The sequence below is a fragment of the Pelodiscus sinensis genome, chromosome 25, assembly GCF_052426305.1.
Source record: "Pelodiscus sinensis isolate ZL-2025 chromosome 25, ASM5242630v1, whole genome shotgun sequence".
Lineage (NCBI taxonomy): Eukaryota > Metazoa > Chordata > Testudines > Trionychidae > Pelodiscus > Pelodiscus sinensis.
In genome coordinates this window covers 1,025,171-1,046,158 of record NC_143076.1, presented here as the reverse complement: position 1 = coordinate 1,046,158, position 20,988 = coordinate 1,025,171, and the positions used below count along the sequence as shown (strand labels likewise).

The following is a 20,988-nucleotide window of genomic DNA, read 5'->3' as shown; positions in this document are numbered from 1 at the left end:
ACATAAGAACGGCCGTACTGGGTCAGACCAAAGGTCCTTCTAGCCCAATATCCTGTCTACTGACAGTGGCCAGCACCAGGTGCCCCAGAGAGGGTGGACTGAAGACAATGATCAAGCCATTTGTCTCCTGCCATCTCTCTCCAGCCTCTGACAAACAGAGGCCAAGGACACCATTTTATCCCCTGGCTAATAGCCTTTTATAGACCTAACCTCCATGAAATTATCTAGCTTCTCTTTAAACTCTATTATAGTCCTAGCCTTCACAGCCTCCTCTGGCAAGGCGTTCCACAGGTTGACTACACGCTGTGTGAAGAAGAACTTTCTTTTATTAGTTTTAAACCTGCTACCCATTAATTTAATTTGGTGTCCTCTTCTTCTTCTATTTAGGGAACTAATAAATAACTTTTCTTTATCGGCCCTCTCCACACCACTCATGATTTTATAGACCTCTATCATATCCCCCCTCAGTCTCCTCTTTTCTAAACTGAAAAGTCCCAGTCGCTTTAACCTCTCCTCATATGGGACCCGTTCCAAACCCCTAATCATTTTAGTTGCCCTTTTCTGAACCCTTTCCAAGGCCAAAATATCTTTTTTGAGGTGAGGAGACCACATCTGTACACAGTATTCAAGATGTGGGCGTACCATAGTTTTATACAGGGGGGCTGTGTCTACACTGGGCCACTTATTCCGGAAAATCAGCTGCTTTTCTGGAATAAGCTGCGAGCTGTCTACACTGGCCCTTGAATTTCTGGAAAAGCAACGATGCTCTACTGTACAAAATCAGCCGCTATTCCAGAAAAACTATTCTGCTCCTGCTTGGGCATAAGTCCTTATTCTGGAACACTGTTCCGGAAAAGGGCCAGTGTAGACAGCCCAGTAGTCTTTTCCGGAAAAGCGCTTCTACATTGGCCACAGACGCTTTTCCAGAAAAAGGGCTTTTCCGGAAAAGCAGCCTGCCAATGTAGACGCTCCTTTTCCGGAAAAACTGAAAACGGAATAGTATTCCGTTTTAAGCAGTTGCGGAAATTCATGCCAGTGTAGACACAGCCGGGCAGTAAGATATTCTGGGTCTTATTTTCTATCCCTTTCCTAATAATTCCTAGCATCCTATTTGCCTTTTTGACCACCACTGCACACTGCGTGGAAGTTTTCAGAGAACTGTCCACGATAACTCCAAGATCCCTTTCCTGATTTGTCGTAGCCAAATTAGCCCCCATCATACTGTATGTATAGTTGGGGTTATTTTTCCCGATGTGCATTACTTTACACTTATCCACATTAAATTTCATTTGCCATTTTGCTGCCCAATCACTCAGTTTGGTGAGATCTTCTTGGAGTCCCTCACAGTCTGTTTCTGTCTTAACTATCCTAAACAGTTTGGTATCATCCACAAACTTTACTACCTCACTGCTTACCCCTTTCTCCAGATCATTTATGAATAAGTTGAAAAGGATTGGTCTGAGGACTCACCCTTGGGGGACACCATTAGTTACGCCTCTCCAATCTGAAAATTTACCATTTATTCCTACCCTTTGTTTCCTGTCTTTTAACCAGTTCTCAGTCCAAGAAAGGACCTTCCCTCTTATCCCATGGCCATGTAATTTATACAAGAGCCTTTGGTGAGGGACCTTGTCAAAGGCTTTCTGAAAATCCAAGTATACTATATCTACTGGATCCCCCTTATCCGCATGCTTGTTAACCCTTTCAAAGAACTGTAATAGATTAGTAAGACAGGATTTCCCTTTACAGAAACCATGTTGACTTTTGTCCAACAAATTATGTTCTTCTACATGCTTCACAATTTTATTCTTTACTATTGTTTCAACTAATTTGTCCCTTACTGAAGTTAGACTTACTGGTCTGTAATTGCCAGGATCGCCTCTAGAGCCCTTTTAAAATATTGGTGTCACGTTGGCTACCTTCCAGTCATTAGGTACGGAAGCTGATTTAAAGGATAGGTTACAAACCACGGATAATAGCTCAGCAATTTCCCATTTGAGTTCTTTTAGAACCCTTGGATGAATGCCATCCGGTCCCGGAGATTTGTTAACATTAAGTTTTTCTATTTGTTCCAAAACCTCCTCTAATGTCACTTCAATCTAAGACAGTTCCTCAGAATCATCACCCACAAAGGATGGTGCAGATTCGGGAATCTCCCCAACATCCTCAGCCGTGAAGACTGAAGCAAAGAAATAATTTAGTTTCTCCGCAATGGCTTTATCGTCTTTGATTGCTCCTTTTATAGCTCTATCATCTACAAAGACCCACAGGTTTTTTAGCAGGCTTCCTGCTTCTAATGTACTTAAAAAACATTTTGTTATTTCTTTTTGAGTTTTTGGCTAGCTGTTCCTCAAAATCTTTTTTTGCTTTTCTTATTACATTTTTACACTTGATTTGACAGTGTTTATGTTCCTTTCTATTTATCTCACTAGGATTGGACTTCCACTTCTTAAAAGATACCTTTTTGTCCCTCACTGCTTCTTTTACATGGTGGTTAAGCCACGGTGACACTGTTTTAGGTCTCTTGCTATGTTTTTTAATTTGGGGTATACATTTAAGTTGGGCCTCTATTATGGTGTCTTTAAAAAGTTTCCATGCAGCTTTCAGGGATTTGGCTCTAGTCACTGTGCCTTTTAATTTCTGTTTAACTAACCTCCTCATTTTTGTGTAATTCCCCTTTTTGAAATTAAATGCCAGGGTGCTGGACTGCTGAGGCGTTCTTCTCACCACAGGAATGTTGAATGTTATTATATTATGGTCACTATTCCCAAGCGGTCCTGTAACGGTTATTTCCTGGATCTGATCCTGCGCTCCGCTCAGGACTAAATCGAGAATTGCCTCTCCCCTTGTGGGTTCCTGTACCAGCTGCTCCAAGAAGCAGTCATTTAAGCCATTGAGAATTTTTATCTCTGGTTCTCTTCCTGAGGTGACATGTATCCGGTCAATATGGGGGTAATTAAAATCCCCCATTATTATAGAGTTCTCTATTTTGGTAGCCTCTCTAATCTCCCTCAGCATTTCCATGTCCATATCGCTGTCCTGGTCAGGTGGTCGATAATATATCCTACTGCTAATTTCTTATTATTGGAGCATGGAATTACTATCCATAGCGATTCTATGGAACATGTTGATTCACTTAATATTTTTATTTCATTTGATTCTACATTGTCTTTCACATACAGTGTCACTCCGCCACCCACCCGGCCTGCTCTATCCTTTCTATATATTTTATATCCCGGTATGATTGTGTCCCACAGATTTTCCTCATTCCACCAGGTTTCAGTGATGCCTATTATGTCAATCTCCTCATTTAATACGAAGTACTCCAGTTCACCCATCTTATTAGTCAGACTCCTAGCATTTGTGTACAAACACTTTAAAAATTTTCCACTGCTTGTTTGTCTGCCCTTCCCTGATGCATTGGATTCCTTTGTATGCGGTTGTTTATCTGCTCTGGCGCTTGGTTTGCCCTCTCCCCTCCTCTCTTTCTGACTACAGCTTAGAGAATCTCTATCAATGGATTCTCCTCCAAGAGAAGTCTCTCTCCGATTTACGTGCATCTCCGCACCAATCGGCTTTCCCCCATCTTTTAGTTTAAAAACTGCTCTACGGCCTTTTTAAAGTTTAGTGCCAGCAGTCTGGTTCCACCCTGGTTTAGGTGGAGCCCATCCTTCCTGAATGATCAGTGTTTGTTTGTTTTTTTTTAACGAAAAGAAAAGTATAAAGTGAAGAACTGCGCCTTACATACTAATTTGGAGTTCTGGGAACACATTTCTTATGGACCCTTCTCCTTGTTCATTCAGTATGCACCGAATTCTCTCCACAGCCATGAACACAGAGTTCCATCCTTTCTGGCATTGCCGAATGAACTGTGGCTTGCATTCTGCTGCCACCATTTTTGCTCCAATTGCTGAGTGTTCAATTTTAATTTATAGTGCTTAGCATCTGGCAAAAGTGGGCCTGGCCATCTTTTGTTAGGTGTCATTTGATTCTTCTTGTACCACATCTATAAATGAAACTAGATTCTGCAAGTGGCAGGCTCAATGTTGGTGTTTTGGTACAATTTATTCACGGTTGTTATCGCTGTCAGGGACGTCTTTAGTTTTCTGAAATTCAGCTTATCAGCATGAAACCCTGTAATTGAAAACACAGTTGAAAGACACCTCCACTCCTCTCCCCCCCCCCAAAAAAAACCCAAGCCACATTAATATGTCCCACAATTGATATACCATGCTGGGAACAATACATTGAGGGAATCCTAGGGGAAGCTGTAACTCCGCCCCCGAGACAGACATCCTCTGGTCCATCCCTCTCTCCTGCCCCCTGCACTCCAGCCCCCATCTGCTCTCCAAACCTGAGGATTCCCCTGCCCTTGGCCCCATGACTGCACCAGCAGGGCTGGCAGTGGGGCAGCCGTTCCAGCCAGGCACTGGAGGAACTGGGTGCGAGGGGAGGCAGAAGGGAAGGGGCTTGGATTAAAGTTAGGGAGCCTGGTCAATGGCCAACCCTGTTCACCATGCTGCCCAAGAGTGGTTCTTGCCCTGCCCTGGCCCAGCTGATCTCCTCCCCCCACCCCCATTTGCTCCAATGCTAAGAGCCGGACATGCCGACCCAGGGTCTTCCACACGGGCTGCACAGGGGCTGGTAGGGAGCCTGTGGAGCTGCAAATTGGGTGTTTGACAGCCTGGGCCAGTGACGCTGCCTGGCATCTCCAGGAGCCTGTTGGGCCAGGGGCTTCCAGTCCCAAACTGGACACCTGCTTCCTTCATCCCTCCGCCTCTCGCCCTGCCCCCATCCCCTCACAGCTCCCCTCTCCCACACCTCATAACTTCTGCCCCTCAGCTAGGGAGACCCACTATGCAGGCACAAGTGCTGGGGTCCAGCCATCCGATCTGGGTGTAACTTGGCGTGTGCATTGCTGCCATGCGAGTGACTGTTGTGCTTTGCAGAGTCACAGGCACAGAGCTATTAGAGATGGGAAAGCCCCATTAGGTCACAGAATCTATGGCCCTGGGGCCAGGCCAGGGCGTGTCTTCCTCATATTTGCAAAATGCCTTCCTTGTGTGTGTCCAGTGCAGCTGAGATTCTTTTCTGTCTCTTTTCTCTAGGGCGTCAGAAACAGCTTGAACAGGTAGGTGGCTCGCACTCCTGTCATATTGCACAGCGCAGGGAAAGAGCTTGAAGCTGATGTTGGCACCACATCTCCCCAGGGCTCTATAGCCAGATGTTGGATAGAAATGTCTCTGACTCACTTAATTCTGAGGGTCTCACCCTTGCACAGCAGACTCTGGAATTCCCCATTCAGGGGCACAGTCTGACTTCAGATATTTCCTAGAGCTGTCACCTCCCTGGGGACTGGCTGCCTCAGACTGTGGGGCTGGAATATGGGTCTGTCACTGCTGGGCACTGGGCACATTTAGACCAGGGCAGCAGGGACCCAGAGTCTGTCCTACCTGAGGGCTGTTTGGAGACCTGTGTGGAAGGAGCAGGGGAGGGAGAAGCTGGTGTCTCAGTCTGGTTCCTAGTGGGCAGATTCCTGCCGCCCTTCACCTGGGAACATCCTGTCCCTCATTGCCTGGAAGTTAAAGAGTGAATTAGCCATTGAAACTCAATTCCACTTTTGTCCCCAGCTGGTCTCTCCGGGCCAGAGGTGAAGAACAGCAGTGGGACGAATGTTGCATAGCCATGGACTGCATTGCCCCTGCTCTCAGGCTGGGGGAATTCAAGGAATTCTAACTCCAGGCCTGTTAGAGCTGAGACTCACTAGCCAAATCTTATCATCTGTAAGTGAAATAGAATCACATGGAATTGTTTCTGTTCAGGTGTGAGATGGGGCAGTTCCAGCTGCCAGAAGAGATTTCCCCTGAACTGGAAGAACAAGTCAATGCTTTCTCCCAGAAAAAGTATGCGCTGTCTGAGACTCTGAGGGAATTCAAAGGTACCTAGAAGTGATGGAGTAGGGGAAAGTTTTTCAACTATTAGAAACTATTGAATCTGGTCTCTGAAGCCAACCATCCCCTGCCTCAATTCCCACATGGAGAATGACGGCCCCATCATGCTGCTCTCCTTAGAGGCACTGAGCAAACAGAGTCAACTGCTTGCAAATAGAGCCAGGGGCTTGCAAACTCTGAGCCTCCCGTTGGTGTCAAGAGATCCAAATAGGTAAAGTTAATGTCATGGCAATGTCTTTCCCCAGCGCAGCTCTAGGTTATGACAAGAGGTGGTAAGTGACTGAAAGAAACCAGGTGGGAGGGGATGAGGAGGGGAAAGTAAATCTCACTTTCAGTTTGTGTCTCCTGGGACGGGGACGAGGCTGCAGAGATGTTGGCTCCATTGCTGGGAGGTGCCCAAGTGAGAGAGGACACGGAAGGTTTCAGACCTTTTCATACTAAACATTTGAGTGTGTCTCTCTCTGGTCTCTGATACAATTGAAACACAGAGTTCAGAATGGGGACATGATTATAAATAGGAGAGCCTGGAATCTCACCTCTCTTATCCCTTCCCCCACGAGACACTCTGCCCTCTGCACTGGAGAGAGCAAGAGGAAAATCCCTGGGAGCTTTCAGACAAGGTGAGTTTCTTGGTGGAAATTCTTTAAATGATGAGAAAATTCCTGTGAAAACATCTTCATGGGATTGTCATTGAAGTTACCAACCAAACCCAGTGACCACGGTACACACAGCCCTAAATCACCCAGTGATCAGTGAGGAGCCCCAGGGGTGCTGCATGGGGACCTGCAGACACTTTGAGAAACACTGATCTTCAAGGTGTGATGCTAAAGGGGTGAAGTTAAAGCACACAACGGACGGCACCTTCAGGCTCAGATTTCACTGCTCAGTCAGTTTCAATATGGGGTTGGTTTCAAACAATAAATAGGCTGAGAGCTGACTGGCTTCCACGGTATCAGTTTGTTCATGGCGAGAAACTTCTAGATACACAAGGGCTCTTCGGTCTAGTGCAGGCCTGGGCAAAATACAGCCTATCTAGCTCACCAGGCCATCGGATGCAGCCCACTGATGCTTAGCGAGCTATGGGCTAGTTCCATGCTTGCCACTTCCCACCTGCAAGCTACTCAAAGCGAAGGTGAGCCCAGAGGTGAAGAGGGAAGGCGACAGGCACTGCTTCCACCCCCAGGACAATCTCATTGGCTGGTTTCTGGCCAGAAAGAAAGCACTGTGTCCCCTCCCGTCTGGCTCATAGTTATTCACACACCCACATGGCCCCGCAGCCGGTGTGAGGGTTGAGCAGGCTCCCTGCCTGCCTCAGAGAGGTGCTTGGCTGCTGGTCGGGAGTCACTCAGGTAAGTCTCCTGGCCAAAGCTTGCCTCTGGCACCCCAACCTCTCCCTTTCCCATCTGGTTCTCTGCCCCCCCACTCCTGCCAGCCACTCCACATACCCAAACTCTTTGTTCTTTTCCTGCATCCAAGTAACCCTCATCCCCTTATTTGTCCACTTAGCTGCTTCTCTAAATTAACTTTATTTTAAATATCTCATGAGTAGTTGGCTAATCCAGTGCCCCAGATCACACCTGCCTCCTTCACTCAAACTCCTTTCCAGAACCCTCTTTCACTCCTGCATCCCAACCCCTTACCCAAAGCTCCCATCTTCTCCCAATGTCCATCCCATACACTGTATTTCCTACTTAATGTCTTGGAAGAGTGCAGCTCTCAACCACTTTCCAAAATTTTGGAGTCTCTTCCCTCCCCAAACAAAATGAATTGCCCACCCCTGGTCTAGTGGATACAGTCCAGTGAGAGTCAATAACTGAAAGCTGCAGTCAGAGAATTTCAGGCTAGAGAAGAGGCACAAATATTTGATGGGTAAGAGGATTAGCTGCTGAAACAAATGAGCAAAGAACTGATGGGTTCTCCATCTCTTGATGTCTTCATATCAACACTGGGCGACTTTCTACAAAATATGCTGTGTGGAAACAGAGCTTTGTGCATGGGTAGCTCGGCTAGGTGTAATGGCTTGTGCCGCAGAGTGGACAGACTGCATGGCTAAGGATATCTTCTGATGCCATGAATCCATGAATTTTAAGGTCTTATCCTGTAAACATTCAGCACGCGTGTTTAATAATATGTATATGAATACTCATATTAACTTCACTTCCTCTCTGTTGTGGAGAGAGTTTATAAAGTCTGTGTCAGATGAGAGAACCAAAGTTTGGGCTGCAAATCAATGTAGGAAGATGAAGGATTATAAATACTGCAGCCCAAATTAAATTAAATCGATGTCCATGTTCAGGCAGATGAATATGTGGCTTGTTTAGCAGAAACACTGGGTGCTGAGAACTGAATCCCATTGTTGCAGGCAAAGTAATGTAACTCAAGCCAGGTATTGAGAGAAATAAATACGGCTTTCGGATCTAACTTGTGTGTGGTGTTTATGGAATATCTAGACTCAGCATAGAGTCCAGCATGTTTTCCACCAGAGACAGAGTCTGGGCAGAATTGGGTGTGGAAAGGATTAAAACCCTTTTTGACATGTCTTCAATTCCCCTTCTCCTCCTGACAGGCTGCAGAACACCTATGTCTGACTCCAGCTCAGCCCCTCGCCTGCAGAGCCAGGGACAGGAAATGGCCGTGGTAGAGCCAGTGAGCTTCGAGGAGGTGGCTGTGTATTTCTCTGAGGAGGAATGGGCTTTGTTGGACCCGGGCCAGAGAGCCCTCTACAGGGATGTGATGCAGGAGAATTACGAGGCTGTGAGCTGGCTGGGTGAGGATTCCTGTCCCCTTGTGTAACAAAAGCTGGGTGGGCTCTGGAGCAGCTGGGTTTCGTTTGGTTCAGGGTCCTTTATTGCCCAAACCCCCAGTGTCAGCAGTATGTGCCCCAGTAATCCTGACTCCTGTGTGAGAGGAGGTTTAGTGACATAATAGCGGTGCTGCTCTTCCCACAGCCAAGGTCTCATTGTGGTTCCAACCATCTTGCCCATGTTGTGCGTTGGCCGGAGGTGTCAGTGGAAGGGCCCAGGCAGGTACCAGAGGGCTGGGTGCAGCTGCTCTTAGCGTCTGCAGGGTCCCCTTGTGCTATTGTGCTGAGCCCCTGGAAGGAAGGCACCAACTCAGTCCTTCCCTGCCTCTGGTAGATTCTGTGTAAGCCAGAGGAGCACCAAATGGCAGGCTCGACTGGCCACAAGAGGAGGGCTGCTGCTGCTGGCAGAGTCGAACCAAGGCTGCAGAAGGGGAGCTGAGCTGCAGGAGCATCTATGAGCAGCAGAGAAGCAGCCCAACCTGTCTCCACCTTGGCTGGCCACAGGAACAGGCCAGCACTGCCCTGGCTGTCTGCAGGACTGACTGCTGTTGTGGGCAGCTGACAGGGCCCACCATGGCACAGTCAGTCAGGATCAGGAGTGTGGACCATAGGCAGGGCTTGAAGTGGCCAGCCAAGGATTCATTTTCCTGATCAGACAATTCCCCTGCCTCCTTCTGGCTCAAGTAGAGCATCTGAGCCCAAGAGCAGGGCAATTCTATCCCCCAGCCAAGAGCTTTGTGGGCAGAGCCCATAGGGCTCTACTGGATACTTTCCCTCCCAGCCCTAGAGACCTGACATGTGTCAGCTCAAATATGAGTCCTGGCTAGGGGCGTCTGTCAGTCCTGAAAGTCTTAGAGCTCTCCCCTTATGAGCAGTGTGTTCCTCTCCTGCCCACGTATGGAACAGGCCCTAAAGGAGATTGAGTTGTATCCTGTAAGAGTGCAGCAGAACGCTCAGTTCCCCATGGGAGTCAGCTGGGCTATTCCCAACATTGTAGTTGTGCAGTGAGAGGATGGAATTAGTATCCTGGGATCTTCTAGCAGCCAGAGACCAGTCTCTGGAAGGTGCAGAAGGAGCCTCTCTGGGTAGGAGACTCAGATCCTGGCTTTCGAAGCAGGAATGGCACAGACCTTAATGAACAAGATCAGCACTTGGTTAATTGCTCCCCGAATAGGATTTCCAGTCTCCAAAGCTCATGTGCTCTCCTGGGTGGAGCGAGGGGAAGAGCTGCAGATCCCAGATCTCCAAGGCTGTGAGGAAGGGGAGATCATCAGTGACACCCACACAAGTGAGAAATCAGTTAAACTGACTGTGAGGGGGTTCACTCACCAACCGTAGCCCCCCTGCCGTTTGTCCTCAGGAATTGGCTCCCTCGGCGGGTATGGTGCCTTCTCTGGGGTGGTGTTTCCCCTCTTTACTCCAGGCCGCAGCATCCTCTTCGCCACACTGCCCTCCGGCAGTGCCCAAGTCCGTCTCTGAGCCCCCCTTCCGGGGGTAGTTGTTCCTTCATCAGGTCTTCCTTCAAGCCCTGCAGTCTGGGGACTTGCTGGCCAGAGCTCCCTCCTGGCCTCCCCAGCCCTGCCCTCTGTTATAGCTCCCAGCTGGGCCCTAATGAACTACTACAGGCTCAGCTGGGGCTAAACTCCCCGGCCCTGCTTCAGGCTGGGGTTTGCCCTTAAAGGGCCAGTGCAGGGCAAATGCCCTGTCACACTGACTCAAACCAATTTCTGTGTTTGCATAGCACATGTTGGTTGTGTGTTTTCATCAAGTCTGACTGGCCCTTCAGCCTGTCATCAACTCCAGTCTGAGAGTGCTGGGTGGGGAAAGAGTTATGGGGGAAGCAGGGTGAACTCAGCTCATGATTATTGTATCTTTCCAGCCGTTCTTTGGGTTTGTCCCCCATTTTCTGTTCACCATTCAGATTTTTTATTTCAGCTCAGCACAGGGAATGACTCCTGTGTGGTTTCTCTCTCTATCCCAGCAGCTGATGGGATGCTGAATGAGAACAGTGAGAAGAGTCTTCAGAAGGAAGGACCTGAGCAAATGGCCCCATATGGGGTGTTAGTGGAAAGATGTGAAGGGCATGTTTCTCAGAGTCCTGAGCAAGGAGAGACTTGTGAGAGTCAGCGTAGTCTGCAAAGGCAGCAGAGAAACCATCCAGGAGCAGGACAGGATAAATCCAGTCAGAGGAGCAGAAGGTTGAAAACAAACACAGAAACTGTTCAAAAGAAAATCCCCCATCAACGTTCACCTTGTGTTTGCAGTGACTGTGCAACTCTTATTAAACATGAAAGAGCCCAAATGGGAGAGAAACCCTTCAGCTGCTCTGACTGTGGGAAAACCTTCAGAAAGACCTCAACGCTTGTTTTCCATAGGAGAGTCCACACAGGAGAGAAACCCTTCAGCTGCTCTGACTGTGGGAAAAGCTTCAGTCAGAGGTCACACCTTGCTAGCCATAAGAGAATCCACACAGGAGAGAGACCCTTCAGCTGCTCTGACTGTGGGAAAAGCTTCAGTCGGCGGTCACACCTTGTTACCCATAGGAGAGCCCACACAGGAGAGAAACCTTTCAGCTGCTCTGACTGTGGGAAAAGCTTCAGCGACCGGTCACACCTTGTTAGACATAGGAGAGTCCACACAGGACAGAAACCCTTCAGCTGCTCTGACTGTGGGAAAAGTTTCAGTCAGACCTCAGCCCTTGTTATCCATAGGAGACTCCACACAGGAGAGAAACACTTCAGCTGCTCTGACTGTGGGAAAAGCTTCAGTCAGAGGTCACACCTTGCTAGCCATAAGAGAACCCACACAGGAGAGAGACCCTTCAGCTGCTCTGACTGTGGGAAAAGCTTCAGTCGGCGGTCACACCTTGTTACCCATAGGAGAGCCCACACAGGAGAGAAACCTTTCAGCTGCTCTGACTGTGGGAAAAGCTTCAGTGACCGGTCACACCTTGTTATCCATAGGAGAGCCCACACAGGACAGAAACCCTTCAGCTGCTCTGACTGTGGGAAAAGTTTCAGTCAGACCTCAGCCCTTGTTATCCATAGGAGACTCCACACAGGAGAGAAACCCTTCAGCTGCTCTGACTGTGGGAAAAGCTTCAGTCAGAGGTCACACCTTGCTAGCCATAAGAGAACCCACACAGGAGAGAGACCCTTCAGCTGCTCTGACTGTGGGAAAAGCTTCAGTCGGCGGTCACACCTTGTTACCCATAGGAGAGCCCACACAGGAGAGAAACCTTTCAGCTGCTCTGACTGTGGGAAAAGCTTCAGTGACTGGTCACACCTTGTTATCCATAGGAGAGCCCACACAGGACAGAAACCCTTCAGCTGCTCTGACTGTGGGAAAAGTTTCAGTCAGACCTCAGCCCTTGTTATCCATAGGAGACTCCACACAGGAGAGAAACCCTTCAGCTGCTCTGACTGTGGGAAAAGCTTCAGTCACAGGTCAAACCTTGTTAGACATAGGAGAGCCCACACAGGACAGAAACCCTTCAGCTGCTCTGACTGTGGGAAAAGCTTCAGTGACAGGTCACACCTTGTTAGACATAGGAGAGCCCACACAGGACAAAAACCCTTCAGCTGCTCTGACTGTGGGAAAAGCTTCAGTGACAGGTCACACCTTGTTAGACATAGGAGAGCCCACACAGGACAAAAACTCTTCAGCTGCTCTGACTGTGGGAAAAGCTTCAGTGACAGGTCAGACCTTGTTAGACATAGGAGAGTCCACACAGGAGAGAAACCCTTCAGCTGCTCTGACTGTGGGAAAAGCTTCAGTCAGACCTCAGCCCTTGTTAGACATAGGAGAGTCCACACAGGAGAGAAACCCTTTAGCTGCTCTGACTGTGGGAAAAGCTTCAGTCAGACCTCAGCCCTTGTTATCCATAGGAGACTCCACACAGGAGAGAAACCCTTCAGCTGCTCTGACTGTGGGAAAAGCTTCAGTCGGCGGTCATACCTTGTTACCCATAGGGGAGCCCACACAGGAGAGAAACCTTTCAGCTGCTCTGACTGTGGGAAAAGCTTCAGTCAGACCTCAACGCTTGTTAGACATAGGAAAACCCATATGGAAGAAGCTATTCACCTGCTCTCACTAGGAAATGCTGCAGTCAGAGGTCACACCTTGTTATCCATGAGAACTCTCACAGGAGAGAAATCCTTTAACTGCTCTGACTGTGGGAAATCCTGTAGCGAGAGTTCAAGCCTTGTTGCATATAGTTGAACCTACACAGGTGAGAAAACCTATAGTGGGGGTGAGCAAAATGTTCTCTGTTGGCAGAATCCAGCCTTCCTAAGACTTTGATCCTGTCCACAAGGCAGTGCGAGGCCCCACTTCCAAATGAGCATGTGCTGAGGGTGAAGGAGCTTAGCCCCATCCCCTCTTCATGGTTTGTAGCCACTATAGAGGAGGCAATGCTAGGCTGAGTCTTTGCCACACAACCTGAGGCCAGCACTAGAGGCACTGCTGGCCTCCAGGGCCACATGGCCATGTCAGGGGTGCATGGCTGCAGTAGGAACACCTCCAGGCCTGGACTGAATGGGAGCAGTAGTGGTGCCTCTGGTGTCCGGGGCTGGTCCTAGTCTGTGTGGCTGCTGCTGCAGCAGTAGAGCCTCTCTCTGCGGTGACCAAGACAGTGTGGCTGGAGATGTTGCTGCAAGGGATCCCAAAGCCAGGTAATATTTGCTGTCCTTCCCAGACACTCTCTCCCAATCTCCTCAATTCCCTTTCCCCTGGCAGCCAGCACCCCCAGCTTGCACTGACACCCTCCTTTTTTCTTGCACCCTCTCTCCTGGCCACACATTGCTCATTCCCCCAGGACAGACACCTGCCTGCTTCTGCATCCCAGATCCTTCTTCAAGACTCCAACCCTTTCTTGATGCCCCTGTCATGTTATTGGATTTTAAGGTGAGCATACTCACCTTAAGATCATTGCTGTGCTCATAGGAAACTGTTTGCCCCAAATTTGGTACAGTGTGGGCCATGTGAGGTGTCAAATGCAAGGTGATATTGTGCTGATTCTATGTGTGGTATTCATGTACTTGTTTGGAGTTTGTATGGGGAGTTATGACTATGGGCTCTGCTGATGCTGTGTATGGACTGCCTGTCATGAGGAAGGAATCTCCAATGAGTTACTATGCTAATCCGTATGGCTCCAAGGACAGTGGTTCTCAGGGTGGCAAATACACACCTGAAGAATGCATGTGGAAAGCTGCAAAGCAGCCAGGGCACAATGGCTGCTGACATATGAAACAGGTCACTTGACTATGTAACTAGCTCCAGCTTGGGAGACCCAGAAATGAATATCAAATGTCATGAGGGGGGGCTCCATCTTGTCTTCAGTCTTGCTACTTATCCCAGATGCAGCCTTGCTAAGGACAGAGACGCGGGAAGGATTGCTGACCCATCCTGACATACAATGTACACCAAAGACTTTTATGCTAGCAGTTTGTAACATCTCTGCTAAGATCCTGCATCAGAAATTTGCTGATTGATGTATGCAATGTATTCTCCTTAACAGCCTTACTCTCAACCTTTTCTTTCTTTTATTAATAAACCTTTAGATTCCAAAGGATTGGTCCACTGTGATCTTGTGGGTAAGATCTAAAGTATAAATTGACCAGGGATTCATGGCTGGTTCTTTTGAACCCGGTGGATCTGTTCTGGGTTGGATAGATTGGGCTCTATAACCCCTCACCTGTGTGTAAGCCTAGGGCTGATTGTGTCTTAGGAAGTGCTGGGGTATTTGAGGGGTTTTCCTCATGAGGCTTCCTGCAGGCTGGATTGGCAGCTGAAGTGCTCAGTGTGACTGGTTTGTGGCCTATTTTGGAAAAGTCTCCAGTCAAGGGCTGTAAGCAGTCCTGGTTTTGAGCAATTTGCCCTGAGTGGATTCCCTCAGCGGTGCTCAGGCCTGGCCCGGCCCAGCTAATCACAGCCCTGCCCTCTTCTGTAGATTACTGTTGCTAATAGAAACTCACTATTAATGACATAATTAGTCAAGCCATTTTGCTAGGACTGCATCTGGGCAGTTGCATTTGAATTATTAAAGAGATTAAACCTTTTAACTTTCTCATGTTAGTTGATCAAACTTTATTTAAAATTAAGTAAAATATTTATGTTCAATACATACTGTGGAGGTAGGCCTCACTAGCCTGGCCAAAGACTGAACCGTACGCAGTGCATCCTGCGTCAGAAGCGAGCTTCCTAAGCAAGTTGAGCAAGAAACCACAATGCTGTTAACAAATTGCAAGCAGTGCGATTTTTTTGTTTGTTTATCGGGTCAAGCAGAAATTACCATTTAAGGATAAAGTGCCTTACTTCCTCTTTTCTCTGTAAATTTCCACTGTGACTTTGTAAGAAGGTATAAATATCACAGACATTTGAGTGTGAGGAAGGGGCTTGTATTGGTAAGGGGTGACTCCCTGCCATCTGTGACAACCCCCCCCCCCAGCTGGATTTTTAAGGTGGTTTTGTCTGTCTTGAACCCTAAAGCTAGCGTGTGTTTATTCCACGACAGCTGGGAGTAGCTGAAGCCAAGAGCCCTGTTCTACTGTGTCAACAATCTCTGAGGTGGCATAAAATCCCCTCTCCATTTTCTAACCCTGAAATATCATCGTCTTTTTGATGTCATTCCCGGCCTCTTGATACAGCCTTTGAACTTGACTGCAGAGCTATGTCTATACTTTTGGGTTCTTGTATGAGTATGGCTGTTCTTGTGCAAGAATCCGCAGAGTGTCCATGCTGCCCGCCTTCTCTTGCACAAGAAGATTTATTGTACTGTGTGGTAAGAGAGGGCTTCTTGTGCAAGAGCTATGCTCTTTTTTTAACAGGTGTAAACCCTCTTGCACAAATGGGCAGTGTGGAGGCTCGGGAGGGGTTTCTTGTGCAAGAAAGCCCTATGGCTAAAATGGCCATTGGAAAGTTCTTGCACAAGAGAGCATCCACACCGCCATGGATGCTCTTGCACAAAAGCACAGCTCACACATGGCAGTGTGGACGTGTTCTTGCGCAAAACTTGTGTAGACATAGCCCAGATGTTTGCTTACCAGAGATGGAGAGATGCCAAAATAGACTAAGCCATCTCGAGAAAGGCTTCTGCCAAAGCCAGGGACTGAACCAGGACCCTTCAAATCTTCAGTCTAACACTCTCCCAACTGAACTACTGTGGCAACTGTCTGCAGCTTTCTAAGGCCGATACTTCTGTGATGTAATGGGGGTACCTTGCTGGTTGCTATGCTGGGTAGTGGGCTGTGGGTGACCTCCACTGGCTGCTGTCTGTAGCATGGCCCAGCAGGGCAGGGGGTGAGTCATTATGCAAAAAGGGTCTTTCAACCTGTCCGACCAGCTACCCCCCAGGGAGAGAAACAAAGGAAGGTGGAATGCCGCCCCTGGCTGGGGGTGAGGGCTAGAAGAGAGTTAGTTAGTTTCTGTCTGGGATCATGGAGGAGACAGCCTAGTGAAAGGGGCTGGAATTTAGGGGCCCAGTCTCCCCCATCTCAAGGGGGACTGAGGCACCCTAGCCTCAGTTCCTGTAACCAGATTACACCTGTGCTGTGCTGTATCCTTGAGGAGCAATAAACTCCCTCTATTCTACTGGCTGGTGGAGTCTGTTCGTGCCACTACAGGGGTGCAGGAGATGGGAAAACCTCAATGCATCATCACACTGGTGTTAGAAGTGGGATGCCCTGCACCCTGTGGATGGAGCTTCCAGTGGCAAGCGACAAGGCGCAATAGAAGCAAGAGCCCTGGAGCCAGGCATGCTGGAGACAGAGCAAAGCAGTTCCTGAGAATCGTGCGGCACTGCAGCACTAGACTAGTGAGTCTGCACTGAGGGGACCAGCAGGGAGATGGCCTATGCCCAACTCTTGAAGGCAGAGCTGGTGAAGCTGTGCGGAGAGAGGGGACTGACTGCCTGTGCAGAAAGCAACCATGGCCCAGCTGATTGCCAGGCTGGAGGAGAATGACCAGTCACAGGGCCAGGCTCTTGTGCCTGTGGGAAGCAGCCAGACCCCACCTGGAAGCATCTCAGGCTCAGAGAGGGGGCGGAGCACTGGAGCCCGCCAGAGAGATGGGACAGCTTCCCAGGGAAGCCCTGCAAGCCGTAGTCTACATAGGGCAGGGTGCATCCCAGCAGAGCTGAGGCGACTGGAGATCCAGCTGCAGATGAAGGAATTGGAAGTAGAGGACCGAGAGAAGGAGAGCCAAGATCGAGAAAGGGACTGCCAGGACCAAGAGAGGCAGTGACAGCATGAGTTGGCCATGGCAGAGCGGAGAACCGGTGGGGCCCCGACCGCGCTGAGTGCGGATGGGCCCCAAGGTCCCAGGGCTGCCAGATGCTTGGAGAGGCTCGTGGTGGCGTAATTGAAGGATATGGGAGACATAGACGGGTTCCTCAGCTCCTTTTAGATGGCCTGTGGACTTCAACGGGTCCCCCCAGCTGACTGGCTGCAGGAGGTCATCCCCGCACTGAACCAGGAGGCTGCCGGAGTGCTCGGTCAGCTGCAGGACCTACAGCCAGGGGATTACAACCGAGTTAAGGAGGCCCTGCTGCACAAGTTCAGGCTGATCCCCGAGATGTACAGGAAGAAGTTCCAGGGGGTGCAGAAGGAGCCACGGGAGACCTATGTGGACCTGGCCTCCCACCTGGCGCAATACTGCCGCAAGTGGGTGTCTGGAGTCGGAGCTCAGATCGCAGAGGAGCTGCTCAAGCTGGTCATGACGGAGCAGTTCTATGAAGCATGCACACCCAGACTGAGGCTATGGCTCAAGGACCAAAGACCAGAGAACCCTCAGGAGGCTGGCGGATGAGTTCACAGAGAGCCGGTCCAGGTGTGAACAGGAGTCCCGGAGTGAAAGGGAATTGCGCAGAGACCGGTTCTCGGCTGAGCGATGGAGAGAGGCACCTCCGAGGCAGGGACCAGGACCAGTCATCGATGCCCCAGAAAACCAGTCAGGGCCTGGACAGAGGTGGAGGAAGGACAGGCTGCCCCAGAGGCAGGGGCCGGCAGGCAAACCTCAGCTCAGAGAGGGGAAGGATGCTCAGTGCACCTCCCCTGGGAGGTCTGATCCTCAGGAGGCGGATTTCTCCATGTACCGGGTGGGGACAGGACGGCCCCTGCGGAGCGAATACCTCATACCCCTGCAGGTGGGCAGCAAGTTGGTGACAGGTTTCTGGGACACGGGGGCGGAGGTGACGCTGGCCCGGTCCGACATAGTGGCCCCAGACATGGTACTACCCCCCACTGAACTGATCCTGAAGGGCATAGATGGGTCCCCATTTAAGGTGCCTGTAGCCAGGGTGCATCTGAAATGGGGGGCCAAGGAAGGTTTCAAGGAAGTGGGAGTGCACCTGCACTTGCTCACTGAAGAGCTGATGGGGAATGACCTAGAGGAGTGACCCCATGAATCCCAGTGGGGGGCTGCCAACCTGGATCCAGGGGAGGACTCCCAGCAGGGTCCCATCACAGTGGACACAGGGTCCAGCCAAGCTGGGACTCTGGACCTAGGCAAAGGTGGGGAACAGGTCCCGATCCCTGCCCCAGTGGCTGAATTCCAGGCTGAGGTGCAGGCAGACCCCTCCTTGCAGAGGCTGAGGGACCAGGCTGGCCTCCATGCAGCTCAGCCCCTGGGGAGAGGTGGCCAAGAGAGATTCCTGTGGGAGTGGGGATTCCTGTTCCAGGAATGGCTTCCCCCCAGGAAGGTGAGGGCATGGGGGGTCCAGTGGCAGCTGGTAGTCCCCTGAAAGTATTGCCTCAAGCTGCTGTATTTGGCCCACAACGTCCTCTTTGGGGGCCACCGGGGGATCCGGAGCACCCGGCTGAGGCTGCTCCAACACTTCTACTGGCCAGGGATATTTGTGGCCGTGCAGCAGTACTGCCGGTCCTGTGACTCCTGCCAGAGGGGCGGGAAAGCTGAAGACGGGAGGAAAGCTGCTTGGGGGCTCCTACCCCATATAGAGGCCCCCCCTGGGCTTGCAGGGCCTGCTGCGGCCTGGGTTCGATTCCCTGTCAGGGAAACCAGCCTTGTCATGAAACCTGCCTGGTCTTTGCCCTTTTCTATCACAGAGAGTGCCAATGGGTTGAGGGAAGGGGGGTGCCAGAGGCAGGCTCTGACTGGGAGACCTGCAGAGCACAACTCTCAGGCAGCTCCTTCCCTGCATGGGCAACACAGGTTGTATGCCTGGGTGAGTAAGAGCTCGCGGGGAGGTGCCAGGGCTTCAAGCAGGCAGTTCCCATTGGCCACAAGCAGGGACCAGGCATGAAGCCTTTTCCACTACAGCTGTGAAATCTTGCTGGTTATGGCCACAGCTTGGCAAAGACAAATCAAGATCATCTCATTAGCCCTGTCTCTCTCCCTGACTTCTTCCTGTGAGTTGTTGCCTCCTTGATTAATGCCCACCCACTGCTGGCCCTAGATATGGAACAGTGGCTATGGGGATGTATTTGGATAATCTCATGTGACCTTATCTGGGGCCTGCCAGCTAAGTAGGAGGGACAGGGCAATATTTCTCCTTCTTCTGCAGAGAGGGAGCCAGCTCATTCCCATGAGGCTGCATACAAATGGAGCAGGGTCTGGAAGGGTGAAGCAGCTGAATGGAAAAAGCAAGGACAGTAGAGTACCAGCTGAGAACCTCAAGCACACAGTGGTGTGTTGGTCCCATAGTGTAAGGGGCAGGGTTCAGGAGTTTGAATTCTACAAGCTGAGTTCAAATCTCAGTGGGTCCTACTGGGGAAATGTTGGTTTGTGTAAATCCTTTAATATTGATCTTCTTGCCTCTCTCACTCAGTTCTACTTTGTGCTTCTTCACTTTCTCAATGTAAGGACTTCGGAGAAAACTCTCAAACATCTGTTCCAATGGCGCAATGGATCAGCACGCAGTACTTAAAAGGCAGTGCACATAGGAGACATGCTGAGGTTGTGAATTCAAATGTCACCCAGAGCAGTGGTTTTCAGTCCCTACTGGGCTGTCCCCTTCCAGTGAACCCTGTGGGAGTTGGGATTCCAGCACAGAGGAGACTATCAGTCAAAATTTCCCCTTCACAGATTATGGCCTCATCAGAGTGAATGCTGGGTGGCCAGGATCTAAGGCCAAGTGGCACAGAAAGAGTTGAACCTTGGTCCATTTTGCTTCCAGCGTCGTGTTGCCCATCTTCCCTTTTGTATCTGGGAAAAACTCTGTTCTTTTGGAAGGCCTGTACTCCTCATTTTATTAGGAATGAGGGCTCTTACCAAAGAGGAGGTTTTCCCCACATTTGGGCCCGTGTAGATGGGCCAAATGTCAGAAAAGCCTCTTCTGAAAAAAGAAAAGTGTCTCCAAAACTGTTCTAATTTATGGTCCCAGACGACACCTTTCAATTCCAAAGTGCAGCCATTCCCCATCAGTCTGGGAGGGGTCTCAAGGCCTATACAGCCCAAGATATGCGATTGGTAACTCGTACCCACAATCTTTTTGTCAATTGCAGTGCAACCTATGGATAACTTGCTAAGCACACACTACAGTCTGCTGTTCTACCAGCTGAGCTATTGAAGGGTGCCTGAGTGCCACTGGTTTGTCCATGTTGGCCCATCTACAAGTGTCAGGGCAAGTGCTCCCCCAAGTGGATGGCATCACAGGCGAGGGGGCAGAAGAACCCGGGAGCACAGAGGTGCTTCCCATGCAGAAGGACCCCTGAGCTAGATCCATTCATGTCACAGCAAAAGTAAAATACCTGGGTTCTTCTCCTGTGTCTTTTTTTGTTTCAATGTCACTAGGGGTGCAAGAGGGGCAGATCCACAAAAAAAAATAATAAAAAAAAAAAAAATGGATTGAGTGAATCTTGGGCCAGCCCCTCACTTGTGCTGCTCGCTCTCCCAGACAGATCCCAAGGCAATAGCTCCACACCCAATGGATGGGTGAGCAGAGGCCAGGGGGCAATAGGCAGAGCCTGGCAGCTGCTGGGATCAGACCTGAGGGCATCAGGGGAAGCAGCAAGAAACACAAACTCAGCCCCCTGCATCTCTAGCCAGGCTTGTAGGTTTCATGGCCCCAGCTCATCTGAGCCAGCCGGATGAGAGACCGAGCGCCAGTGGGCACCAGACATCCAGAAGAAGGCACAAAAATCTCTTCTCACCAGCCTGAGGACAAGAAATCTAAAGCAGGAGGGTTTTGCAACAACCAGCCTAGGAAAATCCCACTGACAATAGAACTCAGGTTGCAAAGTTCAGAGCCCTGAGTGCTGCCCCTTGCAGCATGGGACA

At 50.0% G+C, this 20,988-nt stretch overlaps 2 protein-coding genes across 2 annotated transcripts in view; one reads left to right on the top strand and one right to left on the bottom strand.

The window, feature by feature from the left end:
* LOC142824458 (uncharacterized) overlaps nucleotides 1-12,349 on the top strand; it is a 376,972-nt gene extending 364,623 nt beyond the window's left edge. Inside the window, 5 exon segments of the mRNA XM_089773350.1 lie at nucleotides 5,823-5,938; nucleotides 6,512-6,571; nucleotides 8,518-8,718; nucleotides 10,736-12,181; nucleotides 12,184-12,349. Coding sequence (XP_089629476.1) covers nucleotides 5,823-5,938; nucleotides 6,512-6,571; nucleotides 8,518-8,718; nucleotides 10,736-12,181; nucleotides 12,184-12,215 — 1,855 coding nt within the window. The 3' untranslated portion in view covers nucleotides 12,216-12,349.
* The window catches only part of LOC142826104 (uncharacterized), a 284,204-nt gene that overhangs the window by 19,742 nt on the left and 243,474 nt on the right, over nucleotides 1-20,988 (bottom strand).